The following is a 13,684-nucleotide window of genomic DNA, read 5'->3' as shown; positions in this document are numbered from 1 at the left end:
ACTTTGCTGGCTGGTTTCACACACATGACTTGACAAACACTTTTGAGGTTGTCTAGTTTCTGTGTGCATGTGCATGTGCATGTGTGGTTAGACTGTTGTTTCTCTAGATGCAGGCTGGGGGCTGGCTGGTGATTGTAATCGTGCAGCTCACTCAGCTCAGAAACTGCAGCAGATACATGTATGCAGCTGGACTCACTCTCACAGAGCCACAACAATTTAAGGGATATATTTACAATTACTTTTTACATTATTTTGTTAGTTTCATTGTGAGGAATATAGACAAATGATTTATGAGCAGATGGCGCCCACTCGGTTCATGGCTGTGGGCATTTTATTAATCGTTTTTCAGGTGAGATTTTCAGCTGCAGCTGGGATTTTTCTTTTGATGTCCACCCATTTCCATTGTGTAAAACAGATGAACTGTATAGATAGATGGATGAAAAGAGTGCAGTCCAGAAGTGAAGCCAAAGCGTCTTCATTGCCACCTGGTAACAGGCTGCAGACTGTCTTAAGTACACGGCAAATAATTTGTTCAAGTGTTGATTTTTCTGGTATCTTTGGTTTTAATATATATATATATTTGGTGACTGATTACACATTTTCAATGATTTGGATTATGATTAACTGAAACTATGGTTTTCCCTCCTAGGCCTCAGCTTTAGAGACCACAGAGGAGCCAAAATGTGTACCTGGATTCCAGTCAGATGTGTTGATCTTCAGAGTGACCAGAAAGCACCTGGGGCCGGGTACAAGGCTGGGCAGAGGTGAGAACAATCCAGGAAGCTGCTCTCACACACGGACCTGAATGAAACTTGAGTGTTCATTTCTTTCCTACAGTCATTGTCCGTATGTTTGGATATCATTTTTTGTCTGTGCATTTAAGGAAGAACATTTTAGCTATTAAAAAATATCCAGGCCCAAATCATAGTGATACATTTATTTTCTCAGCTATATGTTAGGTTTTGTTGTGTCACAATCTGCAGGAAGAACTTCTCTCCTGTCTGCTGGAGTGTGTGTGTGCTTGTCTCTACCACATGTATTTAGTTATTAAACGATGATGTCAGGACATGAAGCAGAATCGTTCCAGTCACTTTAACCCTGATGTCCTGGCTGTGCCCACCATGTCTCGTCTTGTGTGTGGCAGGTGAACGGCGTGCATGCAAAATGTTGTTCTGTGAGCAAAAAACTGAGGCCTTGATTGCCCCTGATGGCTCTTTTGTGTCTGAATTATGTTTGTGAAAGTCTGTATAAAGAAGCTCTGTGTGAATGTGTGTGAATGTGACTTGTAGTGTAAAGTACTTTGAGTGGACAAGACTAGAAAAGTGCTCTATAAATCTATGTTACAGCCATATACCATTTTAATAAGCATTGTTGGCTTTTAACAGGTTCTATTACATGACTACAACAATAATGGAACAAAACAAAAAAAGTGATTCCAATTAGAGAATACTGCCCCAGTAGTATAAAATCACATTTTTGACCATTCAATTCAATTCAATTTAATTTGTATAGCGCCAAATCATAATAAACATTATCTCAAGGCACTTTACATTGAAGGTCAAGACTTTACATTTTTTATAGAGAAACCCAACATTTCCCTAAATGAGCAGCACTTTGGCGACTGTGGAGAGAAAAAACTCCCTTATTAACAGGAAGAAACCTCCAACAGAACCCGACTCAGTGTGGGCAGCAGGGGAAAATGGGGAGGAGAGGAGAGATGGGTGGAAAAGAGGGGAGAGAAGAGAGAGAGATAGGGGGCAGGGGGAGAAGAGGGGGAGAGAGAGGAGAGAGGGACCAGGAACACTTGTGCACCATCAGGTTTCAGCTCTGACTAGTTAGAATGAAAACAGTTAGAGTGTAAAGATGTTATTGATCATTAATGATATGATTGGTATTATTGTTAATAATAATAATAATAATAATAATAATTTGTAAAAAATTGTTGTTATCCTGCAGCTCGGGAGTCGGAGATATCTGCAAAGAGAGAGAGAAAGAGAGAGAAACTATGGGAGGAAATAAATAAATGAATGTGGGGGCAGAGAGACAGAAAGAAGGGGAGAAGTGCTCAGTTCGCAGTGCATGATGGGAGTTCCCCCAGCAGTCTAGGCCTATAGCAGCATTACTAAGGGATGGTTCAGGACTCACCTTTTCCAGCCCTAACTATAGGCTTTATCAAAAAGGAATGTTTTAAGTTTAACATTAAATGTAGAGATGGTGTCTGCTTCCTGAACCCAGAGTGGGAGCTGGTTCCACAGGAGAGGAGCCTGGTAGCTGAAGGCTCTACCTCCTGTTCTACTCTTACAGACTCTAGGAACCACAAGAGAGCCTGTGTTTTGGGAGCGAAGTAATCTATTGGGACAATACAGTGTTATGAGCTCTTTGATATATGAAGGGGCTTGATTGTTCAGGGTTTTATATGTGAGGAGCAGGATCTTGAATTCTATTCTGAATTTTACAGGGAGCCAATGCAGAGAAGCTAAGACAGGAGTAATATGATCTCTCCTTCCAGTTCCTGTCAGCACTCGTGCTGCAGCATATTGGACCAACTGGAGGCTTTTCACAGACTTACTGGGACATCCTGATAATAAAGAATCACAGTAATTCAGTCTAGTGGTAACAAATGCGTGGACGAGTTTCTCAGCATCCTTCTGAGACATTTTTCATATTATTGCACAGGTGGAAGAAAGCTGTCCTAGAGACTTATTTTATATGTGGGTCAAATGACATGTCCTGGTCAAACATGACTCCAAGGTTCCTCACAGTGGAACTAGGGACCAAACTAACACCTTCCAAGGTGACTATCTGGTCAGACAGAGTTTCTCTGAGATGTTTAAGGCCAATAACAATGACCTCAGATTTGTCTGAATTTAGAAGTAAGACGTTTTGGGTCATCCAGGCCTTGATGTTCTTGAGACATTCCTGAAGTTGACTCAGTGATTAGATTCATCAGGCTTCATAAATATTTACAGCTGGGTGTCATCTGCATAACAATGGAAGTGTATGTGGTGCTTTCTGATGATGTTGCTTAAAGGGGGCATATATAAGGTGAAGAGTATTGGTCCAAGGACAGAACCTTGTGGAACTCCATGACTAACTTGTGTGTGCATGGAGGAGTCATTGTTAACATTAACAAATTGAAATCTATCTGATAAATATGATTTAAACCATTCCAGTGCCACTCCTTTAATCCCTACATGTTGTTCTAGTCTCTGTAACAGAGTCGTATGATCTATGGTGTCAAATGCTGAATGAATAATTGGCGGTTCTGGCATTTCTAAGTGCTTTCTTGCAATTTATCAGGCTACCTTTCTTGGCTTGGTGAGAAGTTTTAAAACATACATCACGGAAGCTGGAGAGGAAGTGGCTGGTGGAACACCACTTCCTCTCCAGCTTCTGTGATGTATGTTTTAAAACACTTGTTTGAGAATTATACCATGGAGCTAATCACCTCTGATTTGCTTTCTTCTTTTTCAGAGGGGTGACAGCGTCAAGGGTTGTTTGTAATGAGGCTGCTGTACTATTAACAAAGTTATCAACTAGTGTGGAAGTGAAGTTTTGATAACTCTTTACTGTATTGTACTGACACATGGTTGTGAGGTTAGTGTCAAAGGAAGCAGTTATTTATATTTGTTCACAGTTGTATCAGATAAACACCGACTATAATAGAATTTCTGTCCAGTGTCGTCAATGATTCTAAATTCAAATGTAATTAAAAAATGTTTGTACAGAATAGGGATTGGGGAAATATTATTACACTTTCAATGTCTATGCCATATGTCAGATCAAGAGTGTGATTTAAACAGTGAGTGGGTTTTTTCAGATGTTGAGTAAATCCAATTGAGTCTATTAATGAGTGATGAGTAATGCTAAACTAAGGCTGTCATTAGCAGCATCTACATGAATGCTGAAATCACCTACAATAATGATTTTATCTGTCCTAAGAATTAGCTCAGATAGAATTTCAGAGAATTCAGATAAAAATTCCAAGTAAGGGGCAGGCGGATGATATATGATAACTAGATGAACGTAAGTTATGACTATAACTATGGATCTATGAGACCGAACGATGACCGTCACCACGGTCCTTACCTTGAATGATGTCCTCATCTCCCTATCCTCGAGACCATATATCAACAATGTCACGTGAGTGACCTTAGGGGGCTGGGCTCGCCGCCCATAAAGCTCCCCGGTGAGCGCGGCCGCCTCCTCCTTGTCTGAACGCCTCAGCCCGTTCTGAGTGACAAGAGAGGGTGACGGTCATCGTTCGGTCTCATAGATCCATAGTTATAGTCATAACTTACGATCTATTTCGACCTCACTCAGACCGTCACCACGGTCTTTACCTTGGATGACTAGTATCATCAGGGTCGCGAAGAACAGAGGACTCCACCGCCTCACATCCTCGCCCAGCAGCTGAGAGCAGCACCGCGGAAGCCAGTGGTGTGGGGGAAGCCACGTTGATCCTGTAGAACCTAGAGAACGTGCAGGGAGCACTCCATGTTGCTGCTGCACAGATTTCTGAAAGAGGGACCCCCTTCAAAGCAGCCCGGGAAGTGGCCACACTCCTGGTGGAATGAGCTACCAAGGACTGGTAGGTTCTGTCAAGAATAGGCCTCAGCGATTGTGTTAACGATCCAATGGGACAAACACTGTTTAGACACAGGGTGGCCGACTTTTTTACCACCAAAACAGACAAATAACTGAGAGTGTGAGCCCCTCAGAGACTTTGTGTGTGCAATATAAGCCTTCAGTGCCCTTACTGGGCACAAAGTAGGCAGGCCGGCTTCCTCCTGCAGTAGAGCCGGATCAGGTTGAAAAGTGCTGATCTCAACCACCTGATTTACCGTCTGAGGGTTTATGACTTTAGGCAAAAACGAGGGGTTTGGCCAGAGCGACACACCTGAGTCACATGCCCTCCATCTTAAACAATCGTCACTTATAGACAGAGCATGCAATTCACTCACCCTTTTGGCAGAGCATATAGCCAGGAGGAAAGCTGTTTTGTGAGATAGAGACTTAAGGCTGGATTGCCCTATGGGTTCAAAGGGAGACTGCATCAGGGACCGTAATACCAAGGTGAGTTCCCACGATGGAGCCCTGGGAGCCCTGCTTGGTCGCAGGCGGTATGATCCTTTAATGAACTGAGACACTAAAGGATGTCTCCCAACTGTAACATCCCCCACTGTCTCATGGAAGAAAGAAATTGCGGCAGTGTATACCTTAATGGTGCTGTGCGCCCTGTTCAAGTCCAAAAGCGACTGAAGGAAGCGGAGAACCAGCTCAATAGGACAAGTGGCTGGATTTTCCTGTCTGTTGCGACACCATGTAGAAAACACACTCCATTTTTGGCCATAGTTAGCCCGAGTGGAGGGAGCCCGATTTACAATCCCTGGGATAAAGATTGCTTTGAGTGAAGCCAGATGCTGAAAGGCCCAAAACAGCAGTTTCTGTGCCACCTGGAGGCAACGCAGGGACTTTGTGCCTCCCTGGTGATTTATATGATACACAGTTGAAGAACTGTCTGTTCTTATCAAGACATGCCTGCCCTGGATGGAGGAAAGGAGAGCCTTCAGAGCAAGGTGAACCGCTCTCAACTCCAGAACATTGATGTGTTCGCCACCCCAAGGGGGTGTCCACGAACCGCGCACCATCCTGCCTTCCCAGACTGCTCCCCAACCTGTGAGGGAAGCATCTGCCGTCCTCCTCGATGGAATGTTCCCGAGGGGGACTCCTTGGAGCAGGAGCACCCGGTCCGCCCATGGGCGTAAGGCTTGGAGACATGCACGTGTCACACGAAGTTTCACGTGTCTGTCCAGCTTCGGGTCGAGCTTGAAGGCATTCAGCCACCTCTGCATTGGCCGGGCCCTGAGGAGGCCCAGAGGAACAACAGCTGCTGCGGCTGAAATCACCCCCAGCATCCTCTGAAAGTTGATAAATTCTAGCTGCCTGCCGAGACGGATTCGTTCCAGGAAGGCTAGAATCCTCCTCTGAGAGGTGAGGGATGCAGACATCATAAGGGAATTCAAACAAAGTCCCAAAAAAGTCACCTGCTGCCTTGGCTCGAGGTTGCTTTTTGTCACATTTACCTTGAAACCCAAGGACCATACATGCGAGATCACCCTCTGGGTATCCTCTACAAGTTGGCCAAGAGATGGAGCACAAATCAGCCAGTCATCCAGGTAGGGTAGGATTTTTATTCCTGACATCTGGAGAGGAGACAAGGCAGCCCCAACCACTCTGGTGAACACCCGTGGTGAGAGGGAAAGGCACGAGGAAATAAGTGGAGTAGAAGCCAGTGAGCTGTTCGTCTGGATCTACTTTCATAATTGCATCCTTCTGCAGAAGGGTTAAAATTTCCTGTGTCAGGATTTGAGCCTGGACTGGACCATTGTCATGCGGAGCCTGGAGTAAGGGGGGGGGGGGGGGGGGGGGGGGGGTGGGGGGGGGTATTCTGTACCCCTTTGATACTGTAGCAAGCACCCATGGGTCTGACACAGTTTCTTCCCAGCTGCCCAGGCATAGCTGAGAATTAAATTCTGCGGGTGTCCCCCCACCCCTAGGCAGTACCGCCCTGAGGTCCTGAACCTCTGGGGGGGCGCTTCCACTGGGGTGCACTTCTAGCCGAAAAACGGGGATGGGACCCACGTCGACATTGTGAAGGCTGGTTGGAGTCACCAGAGGCTGTGAATCCTGTAGCCTGTCGCCTGCCATACACCCATGGCTCCTTACGAGCCCAGGATGATGATTGGTGGGGAGGCTGGGAGCCCCTAAGTTTATACCTGGTAGTCACAGCCCCTCTGAACGTGCGCTGTACAGACTCTCTGGTACGCCGAGACTGTTCAGCCTTGTCTAACACACCCTGGGAGTCAGGATGAAAAACGTGTGCTGGCACGACTGGCATATTGGTCAGTTCTTTCCTGATATTCTCGGGAAGAGTTGTCTGTGCCAACCAGATCTGCCTCCGTGACATCATGGCAGATGACATAGCTGCACCAATGTCCCTTGTAAGTTGGGAATGAGTGAGAAGGGCAGAGTCTATCAGGCTCATGGTGTCTTCTGGGTTGGCTGTTCTCCTAAGAGCTGCCAATAAAATGGCGAGTGCATTGCCCGAACGGGCTGCTCGTGTGGCTGCATTATAAGTCCGACACACCAGTCGGTCCGACTTATCACACTCTTTCAGTGGACAGCGTGGATTGGCGGTTACCCGCTCTGGACCCAGAGATGTTAAGGCTGCCATCTCCCGCTCAACTGGAGGCATATCCCCCATTCCTGTTTCAGGAGCATACTGTATCTTAGCCAGTCTCCGGCAACCTGCATTGAACTGAGGTGCACCACTAGGGATGTTCCATGCTTTCCTGAGCATGTGCAAATAGTCACCAGCCACAGGTACAGTAACTGATTGCTGGGACTGAGTGATGCCGGCCCAAATACCATCCACTGGAGCAGGAGCCTCAGTTGGAACATTGAGCCCCACAATTTTTTGCCGCACTTGAAACCTTTGAGATGACGTCCATGGGTGAAGGCTCACTGTCACCCATGTTGCTGAGGTTGGACGCCCCCTCAAATTGTGTGGATTTAGGCTGCTCTAGCCCAGCAGCACCATCAGACTGCTCATCACTTTCAAAAAGGGAATTTTGAGCATAGAGAGAGAGAATGTCAGGGTGAACCACATTCTCCTCCTGATAGGAGGGTAACCTGTCCGGGGAGGATTCCTTTGAGTGCCCATGCCCCGATGCCATAGCTGTTGTGGCCGGGTACTGGGCCTCAACTCTACCCAACCTCTCTGACAGACCACGTATGGCAGCTAGGATTTTCAGCTGAGTGTCATCCTGCTGACCAGCTGGGTTCTGTGAGGATTTGGGAGCCTGTTTCTTGCCTGAGTCCCGCCTGCGAACAGGGGTGTGCTCATGCCTACGTTTTCGGGGGGCTTTCCTTGAGGTGTGTCCCCTTTCATTTAGTTGGGCTGGTAGAGGCTGCACGGCCCCAGCACGAACAGACTGCTCCACCCATCTGGCTCTTTTAACACGCTCCTCCACAGGCAGTTCCACTGCTGCCACACAGGGGTTCTCAATATCATCCATCAAATGTGCCATGCCCAAACAAGTAGGGCATTCACGGTGGCCATCACGGGGATCCATGATACCCCGGCAATAACGGCACAAATGTGAGGACATTTCTGTGTCACTTTTGTGAATTAAGAATAAATAAACAAATAGATAAACAATAGCGCCCAGCAGCCACGGATAGCTGATAAAGGGAGGGGTGAAATAAATGTAATTCACCTGAAAATGCCCACTGTATTCCTGCAATGGCAGAAAAAAAAAGAAAAAAAGGGGGGGGTGGAGAGAGAACAAAAGTCCAGCCACTGCGAACAGGGCTTAAGGGAAACAAAATTAGCACCTAAAAAAAGGTGATAACTAAGAACCAACTGTATTTTATACAGGGAACACAGGTAAACAATCCCACCTTCTGCGCACAGAGGTGAAAAGGGGAAACTACCTGGCCTCAAATACTGTTTATTTATTTATTTTTGAAAGGCAAATAAACGTGAAAAGGTTGACTTGAAACTCACCTCCACTCCTCACTGTGCGCGGACGCACGAGGGGGAGTTGGAGAAACCCCACTCACTGCGGACAGCGAGTTACGGGGTGAGGGGGGGCAACCCCGATCTAAATCAACTTGCCTTCAGGAAGAGATGATTTAGTGATCACGCTTCCAAACTTTTCTACTCACTCCTGTAAGAGAAAAAACTCTGTATGGAAACAAACAGCGTGAGATAAACAACACTTATCCGAAGCTGCGAGCAAGAGTAGTTAGTACCAGGTGCAGCGAATTAAGCTGCCTGAAACAAAGAGCAGAGTTTAACACATGCAGTGTAACCCTCTGCCTCGCTATTAGAAAAGGGGGAAACCACATACAATCCTCAGGGACACAAGGCGCCTGCACAAAAGTGGCGGATTGATAAAAGTGGAGTCCCAAAATATATCACTTACCTGCCGGCCTCGGATGAGGCGAGTGAAGCAAAGAGGAGGCGGCCTCGCTCACCGGTGAGCTTTATGGGCGGCGAGCCCAGCCCCCTAAGGTCACTTACGTGACATTGTTGATATATGGTCTCGAGGATAGGGAGATGAGGACATCATTCAAGGTAAAGACCGTGGTGACGGTCTGAGTGAGGTCGAAATAGATCTGGTTTATGTGATTTCAGGCTTTGTTGTATGAGGCTGATGATGAGATTTTCCAACGAGTTGTAACTACCTTTAGGTCAAGGGTTGATAGATAAGTCAGATTTAGAGATTGCTGCAACCCCTCCACCTCTGCCTGTGCTTTGAGAAATATGAGTAATAATATGGGTGGGGGGTGTTGCTTCATTTAAACCTACATATTCACCATTTTGCAGAAAGGTTTCAGTTAGACATATTAAATCGATCTGATGGTCAATAATCAGATCATTAATATGTAGGGATTTTGGATTGAGTGACCTGATATTTAATACAATTGTATACTTCTTTTTTTTGGTACTGATATATTGGTTGGATCAACTTTATTATTATTGCTATTAGGTTTTAAATTATTTTTAAAAGTACGGAGTCTGACATTGTTTTTGCATGTGTACACACCGAATCAATATTGACTTTTGTGACCTTCGACTGACATAGTCCCATGCTGGGATAAATTTCCAACAGCAAGTCTTTGCACAGGAAAGATACTGACTGTCCCATATTAGATGTGTCAACAGTCAGTACTGAGATGAGCACTGACCACTGAAAGACTTCCTATTACCTTCAGTGTTCAATCACACATTTGCAAGCCCATGAGTCATTCACTTGACTTGTATCTGCTATCATCAGTACATTTAAGGGTGGATGTTAATTTTATTTATAATTACGCTAGCCTGAGTGTTTCTTACAGCAACTGAGCAAACATGGTGCTGCACCAGTCTGGTTCTTTATGTCACTGCACATTCCTTTACCAACTTCCTTCAGAAATTGCATGACTGGCTAAAACTAAATCATATATTTATTTTCAATTTTCAAAGTGACCAAGTCGGTGAAGTACGTAAGTGGATTGAAATAACAAGTATCTCAAACTGCTTCACATCTCATAGCCATATTTAGCAAATCAAATTCACATCAGCTTGCACTTTTTTTCAGCCTCTCCCTCTTGTATATGCAACCTTAGAATCCACTCTTAAGATATCCAGTCAGCTAACCATCCTGGGTCAGGACAGTCCTGTGAACTGTGGCAGGTTCATATGCTGTAACTGAAAATGTAACAGATTATAGAACTGTTGTGACTCTGGGAGGCTGATGTGGCAGCTATCATCTCTTATTTTATGAACTGAAATGACCCTTTTGTACAAGTTGTTTTTACTTGATTTCTTCAAAGTAGACATTTAACATACATCATGCAGCCCTAATTGAACCATTTATGACAAGCTGCCACTTCCACGTGATATTTAGCTTAGCGTGTGTGTGTTTTTTATCCAGTGAACAATACTTTGTCATGTACGGAAAATTTGCAGATTGATTTCCCTGCATGCACTAATTGTTTCTTGTGTTCAATCCCAGTGGGCTTCAATGACTGCACAAACCGCACAAGATTTCTTTTCATCAGTAATGACAGACGTTTCATGGTCCATCCAGATGGGATATTGATGGTGAGCAGACTTTGACAGACTCGATACCGAAAAAATGCTTTCTGATGCTTCACCCTTCATCTCACACCCTATATGAGTTAAAATAAATGCTGCAGTTGGTTAGGTAGTAAAATAAAGTAAAAGAAGGTGTGGACATTTTTAAGCATATTTTTTCTACGGGGCTGTAATTCCTGCATGTAAAATAAATGCATGATTAATTCCCAGGGCTTTCTATTTGGGAAACCAACCGGACTGAAATACAATTATTGGGTTTCAGCCAGATCTTCATTATGTAAACGTAGCTTTGACTCTTAGACAGTTAAATTATGAGGGATATCATACAGAATATGACTCACGTGAACTCCAGGATCCACATCTATCAGCTTTGTTGAAATATCCAGCATTTCTTAATGTTTTGTCCTTTTCTATACCCTCAGTAAATATTGACCTGAGCCAATCAGAAATTCAGTCAGTTGCCAAGATCACTTGTCAATCTACTCCAGGCGAGGAATATCATCAAACTGTCCCAGTTTGCCTAATTTGTCATGTACAGTTTTTTCAAGTCAAAGAGTTAAAGCGTGCCCACCTTCTCTGATGATGTTTTTTCCATCCAGGTAAAGAGAATGGTTGCTCTTCTGGAAGGACACCAGGACTTCTTTATCCACTCCTGGAACTTGCACGGTCAAAAAATGACTGTTCCAGTCACAGTCGTGCACTATGGGCGTCTCCATGGACAAAATGATGGTCATCACCATGGACATCACAGAGGGGAAAACCATGGGCATCACCAGCAAAATGTTGAGCATCACCTCGGAGAGCACAGACACCACAACAATCAGCACCACTTGAATGAAGTGGACTCTGCTAACAATACAGAGGTATGATTAGAGGCCCTGTTGGAGGGGAATAAAGAAAACCAGAAACTCATTGTTGTCAAAATAAAATTAATTTCAAAATAACACATTTAATAGGAAATATCGTTTTCAATTCCAACATGCACAAAGGAAAAAAGGCTCTGTGCTTTTTTCCTTAACAAACACTGCCCCTCTGTGGCCACATTAGATTGAGAAAAAGCTGTGTGCTCATAGGATCTCAATGTAAAAATATCCTTCTTTTTCCAAACAGAATCATTATTTCAGTATAATGTGTAATATAAATTGAATGGCATGTACTTATTCATTTGTTTAATGTAGTGCCTACATTTGAAAACCTATTGTCAAAACCCTGGACTGGGGTACACCTTGGACAGTAACGGCTAATGTTGACGCCTGCTCTAAGATTTCAGGATTTCTTTAGAGATTGTCTATCTTGACTCTTGTTAGACTAATAAACCCTATAGTACTTAAAATGTATGAACATTTTTATAGAATGCAACCACCCCAGAGGTGCCTGTTCTGAATTTCCCCAAGTCTGGTGATGGATTGAAGAGGAGGAAGAGAGACTGGGTTATTCCTGACATCAATGTTCCTGAAAATAACAAAGGACCCTATCCTCTTAAAGTATCTCAGGTAAGGTGGACAATTTGCACAATCAAATACTCAAATGCAAAAAATGTCTAATAACAATGGTTGCAGAAAATAGATGTTTCCTTGTAACAATGACAACTACGTTCTTTGGTGCACCATGGCTGTGATTTAACAAGGTTGAGATCACATGGTAACTTACTTGATCAGAATGTAGAATATGGTAGCTAAGCCAGTCTTTGATTTTCTAGCCCAGGAATTTTAAAGCAGCAAACCTCAAAGAACTTAGCACTTCTTCTTTACTAAATTTAAATGGTTTTGCAATATATTAACTATGGTTACAGTCAGTGAGAATTGTTTAACTCACACCTGTTGTGTTTTGTCCAGATCCGTTCTGGTGAAGATAAAGTGAAGACGATATCTTACAGCATCACTGGTCCAGGAGCTAATGAGCCTCCCCTTGGCCTTTTCACAATGGACAGGCTCACTGGTACTTTGTATCTGACACAGCCTCTGGACAGAGAGAAGGTGGACAGGTACACGGTAAGCACCCTCTCTGATGTTAGTTTTATATCTACACTTTTTGTCAAACATTGTGTATTTCTTTTCACTTTCATTTTATGCTGACGTCCAAGTACAGTAAAGTGCCTTCATCTACACTCAATAGCCCTTAATAGAACATGGACAAGTGAACCAAAAACTCATTATAGACAGTTTGTGATAAATTTGTGGTGAGGTTAAGATCAGGACATTGTTATGAAACCATTTCTAAAGCTTAGTCTTCCCAGGAGCATAGGGATCTCATTAGTTGTGAGGCAGAAGAGGTTTGGAACCAAAGGTCTCTTCTAGAGCTGGATGTCCAGTCAAGTTGACTAACCAAGGCGGGCTGAGACAGGGAGGTGGAAAAACAATATGTATATATATATTTCAGTGCCTCATTTTGGTGCCTGAGCTATGTACTGACAGAGTTATCCTGCTTAGAGGTAACATTAACATCACTGCACGTGCCTCTGGTGGCAGCACACTCTACATGGCTTTGGCAGCACTTAATGTTACCCTACAGTTATCTAGTAGCTACCTCAAACTCAAGTAGACAAAACAACAAAATACCTGAAGATAAACTGTCGAAAATATGTCTATATTTTATGTGAAAGGATTCTGACACTGGGACATGCAGCAAATGTGTGAGCAATTGAGAGAGGAGAGCCGAGAGCAACTGTTGTCCCAGGAGCAACAGCTTATAGAGTTGGTGGTATGTTGTTTATGATCCACCAGAAAACCGAGAGGAGAAGAAGAAAGACAAAATAATTGTCTGGTTCCTCCTAGCCGTGTACAAGATACTTTTGAAAGCAGAGGGTTGCACCTTGAAGATGTTCCTTGAAGAAAACCTGCTTCAGAGTGAACACAACCTAAGATTGGCATGACTGTTAAACTCCCAGCGTGACAATGACTTGAAGCATGATGCCAAGTCAAAGCTGGAGTGTCTTCAGGACAAGTCTGACTTTCCTTAAGTGGTCCTGACAAAGTAAATGGTATCTGGACTGTATTTAAATTGCGCTTTTTCAGTACAACAACAACAACTACA

General features: G+C 44.1%; 1 protein-coding gene across 1 annotated transcript in view; it reads left to right on the top strand.

Moving 5' to 3' along the window:
* Nucleotides 1-655: 655 nt before the first annotated feature.
* LOC117775290 (B-cadherin-like) overlaps nucleotides 656-13,684 on the top strand; it is a 30,817-nt gene continuing 17,788 nt past the window's right edge. Inside the window, exons 1-5 of the mRNA XM_034608302.1 lie at nucleotides 656-764; nucleotides 10,569-10,657; nucleotides 11,251-11,514; nucleotides 12,004-12,144; nucleotides 12,487-12,642. Of these exons, the coding sequence (XP_034464193.1) occupies nucleotides 10,631-10,657; nucleotides 11,251-11,514; nucleotides 12,004-12,144; nucleotides 12,487-12,642 (588 nt within the window). The 5' untranslated portion in view covers nucleotides 656-764; nucleotides 10,569-10,630. The remainder of the gene's footprint in view (nucleotides 765-10,568; nucleotides 10,658-11,250; nucleotides 11,515-12,003; nucleotides 12,145-12,486; nucleotides 12,643-13,684) is intronic.

Source organism: Hippoglossus hippoglossus, chromosome 15 (assembly GCF_009819705.1).
Source record: "Hippoglossus hippoglossus isolate fHipHip1 chromosome 15, fHipHip1.pri, whole genome shotgun sequence".
Classification (NCBI taxonomy): Eukaryota; Metazoa; Chordata; class Actinopteri; order Pleuronectiformes; family Pleuronectidae; genus Hippoglossus; species Hippoglossus hippoglossus.
The sequence above is the reverse complement of the archived record's forward strand: the minus strand, read 5'-3'. Positions and strand labels throughout refer to the sequence as shown.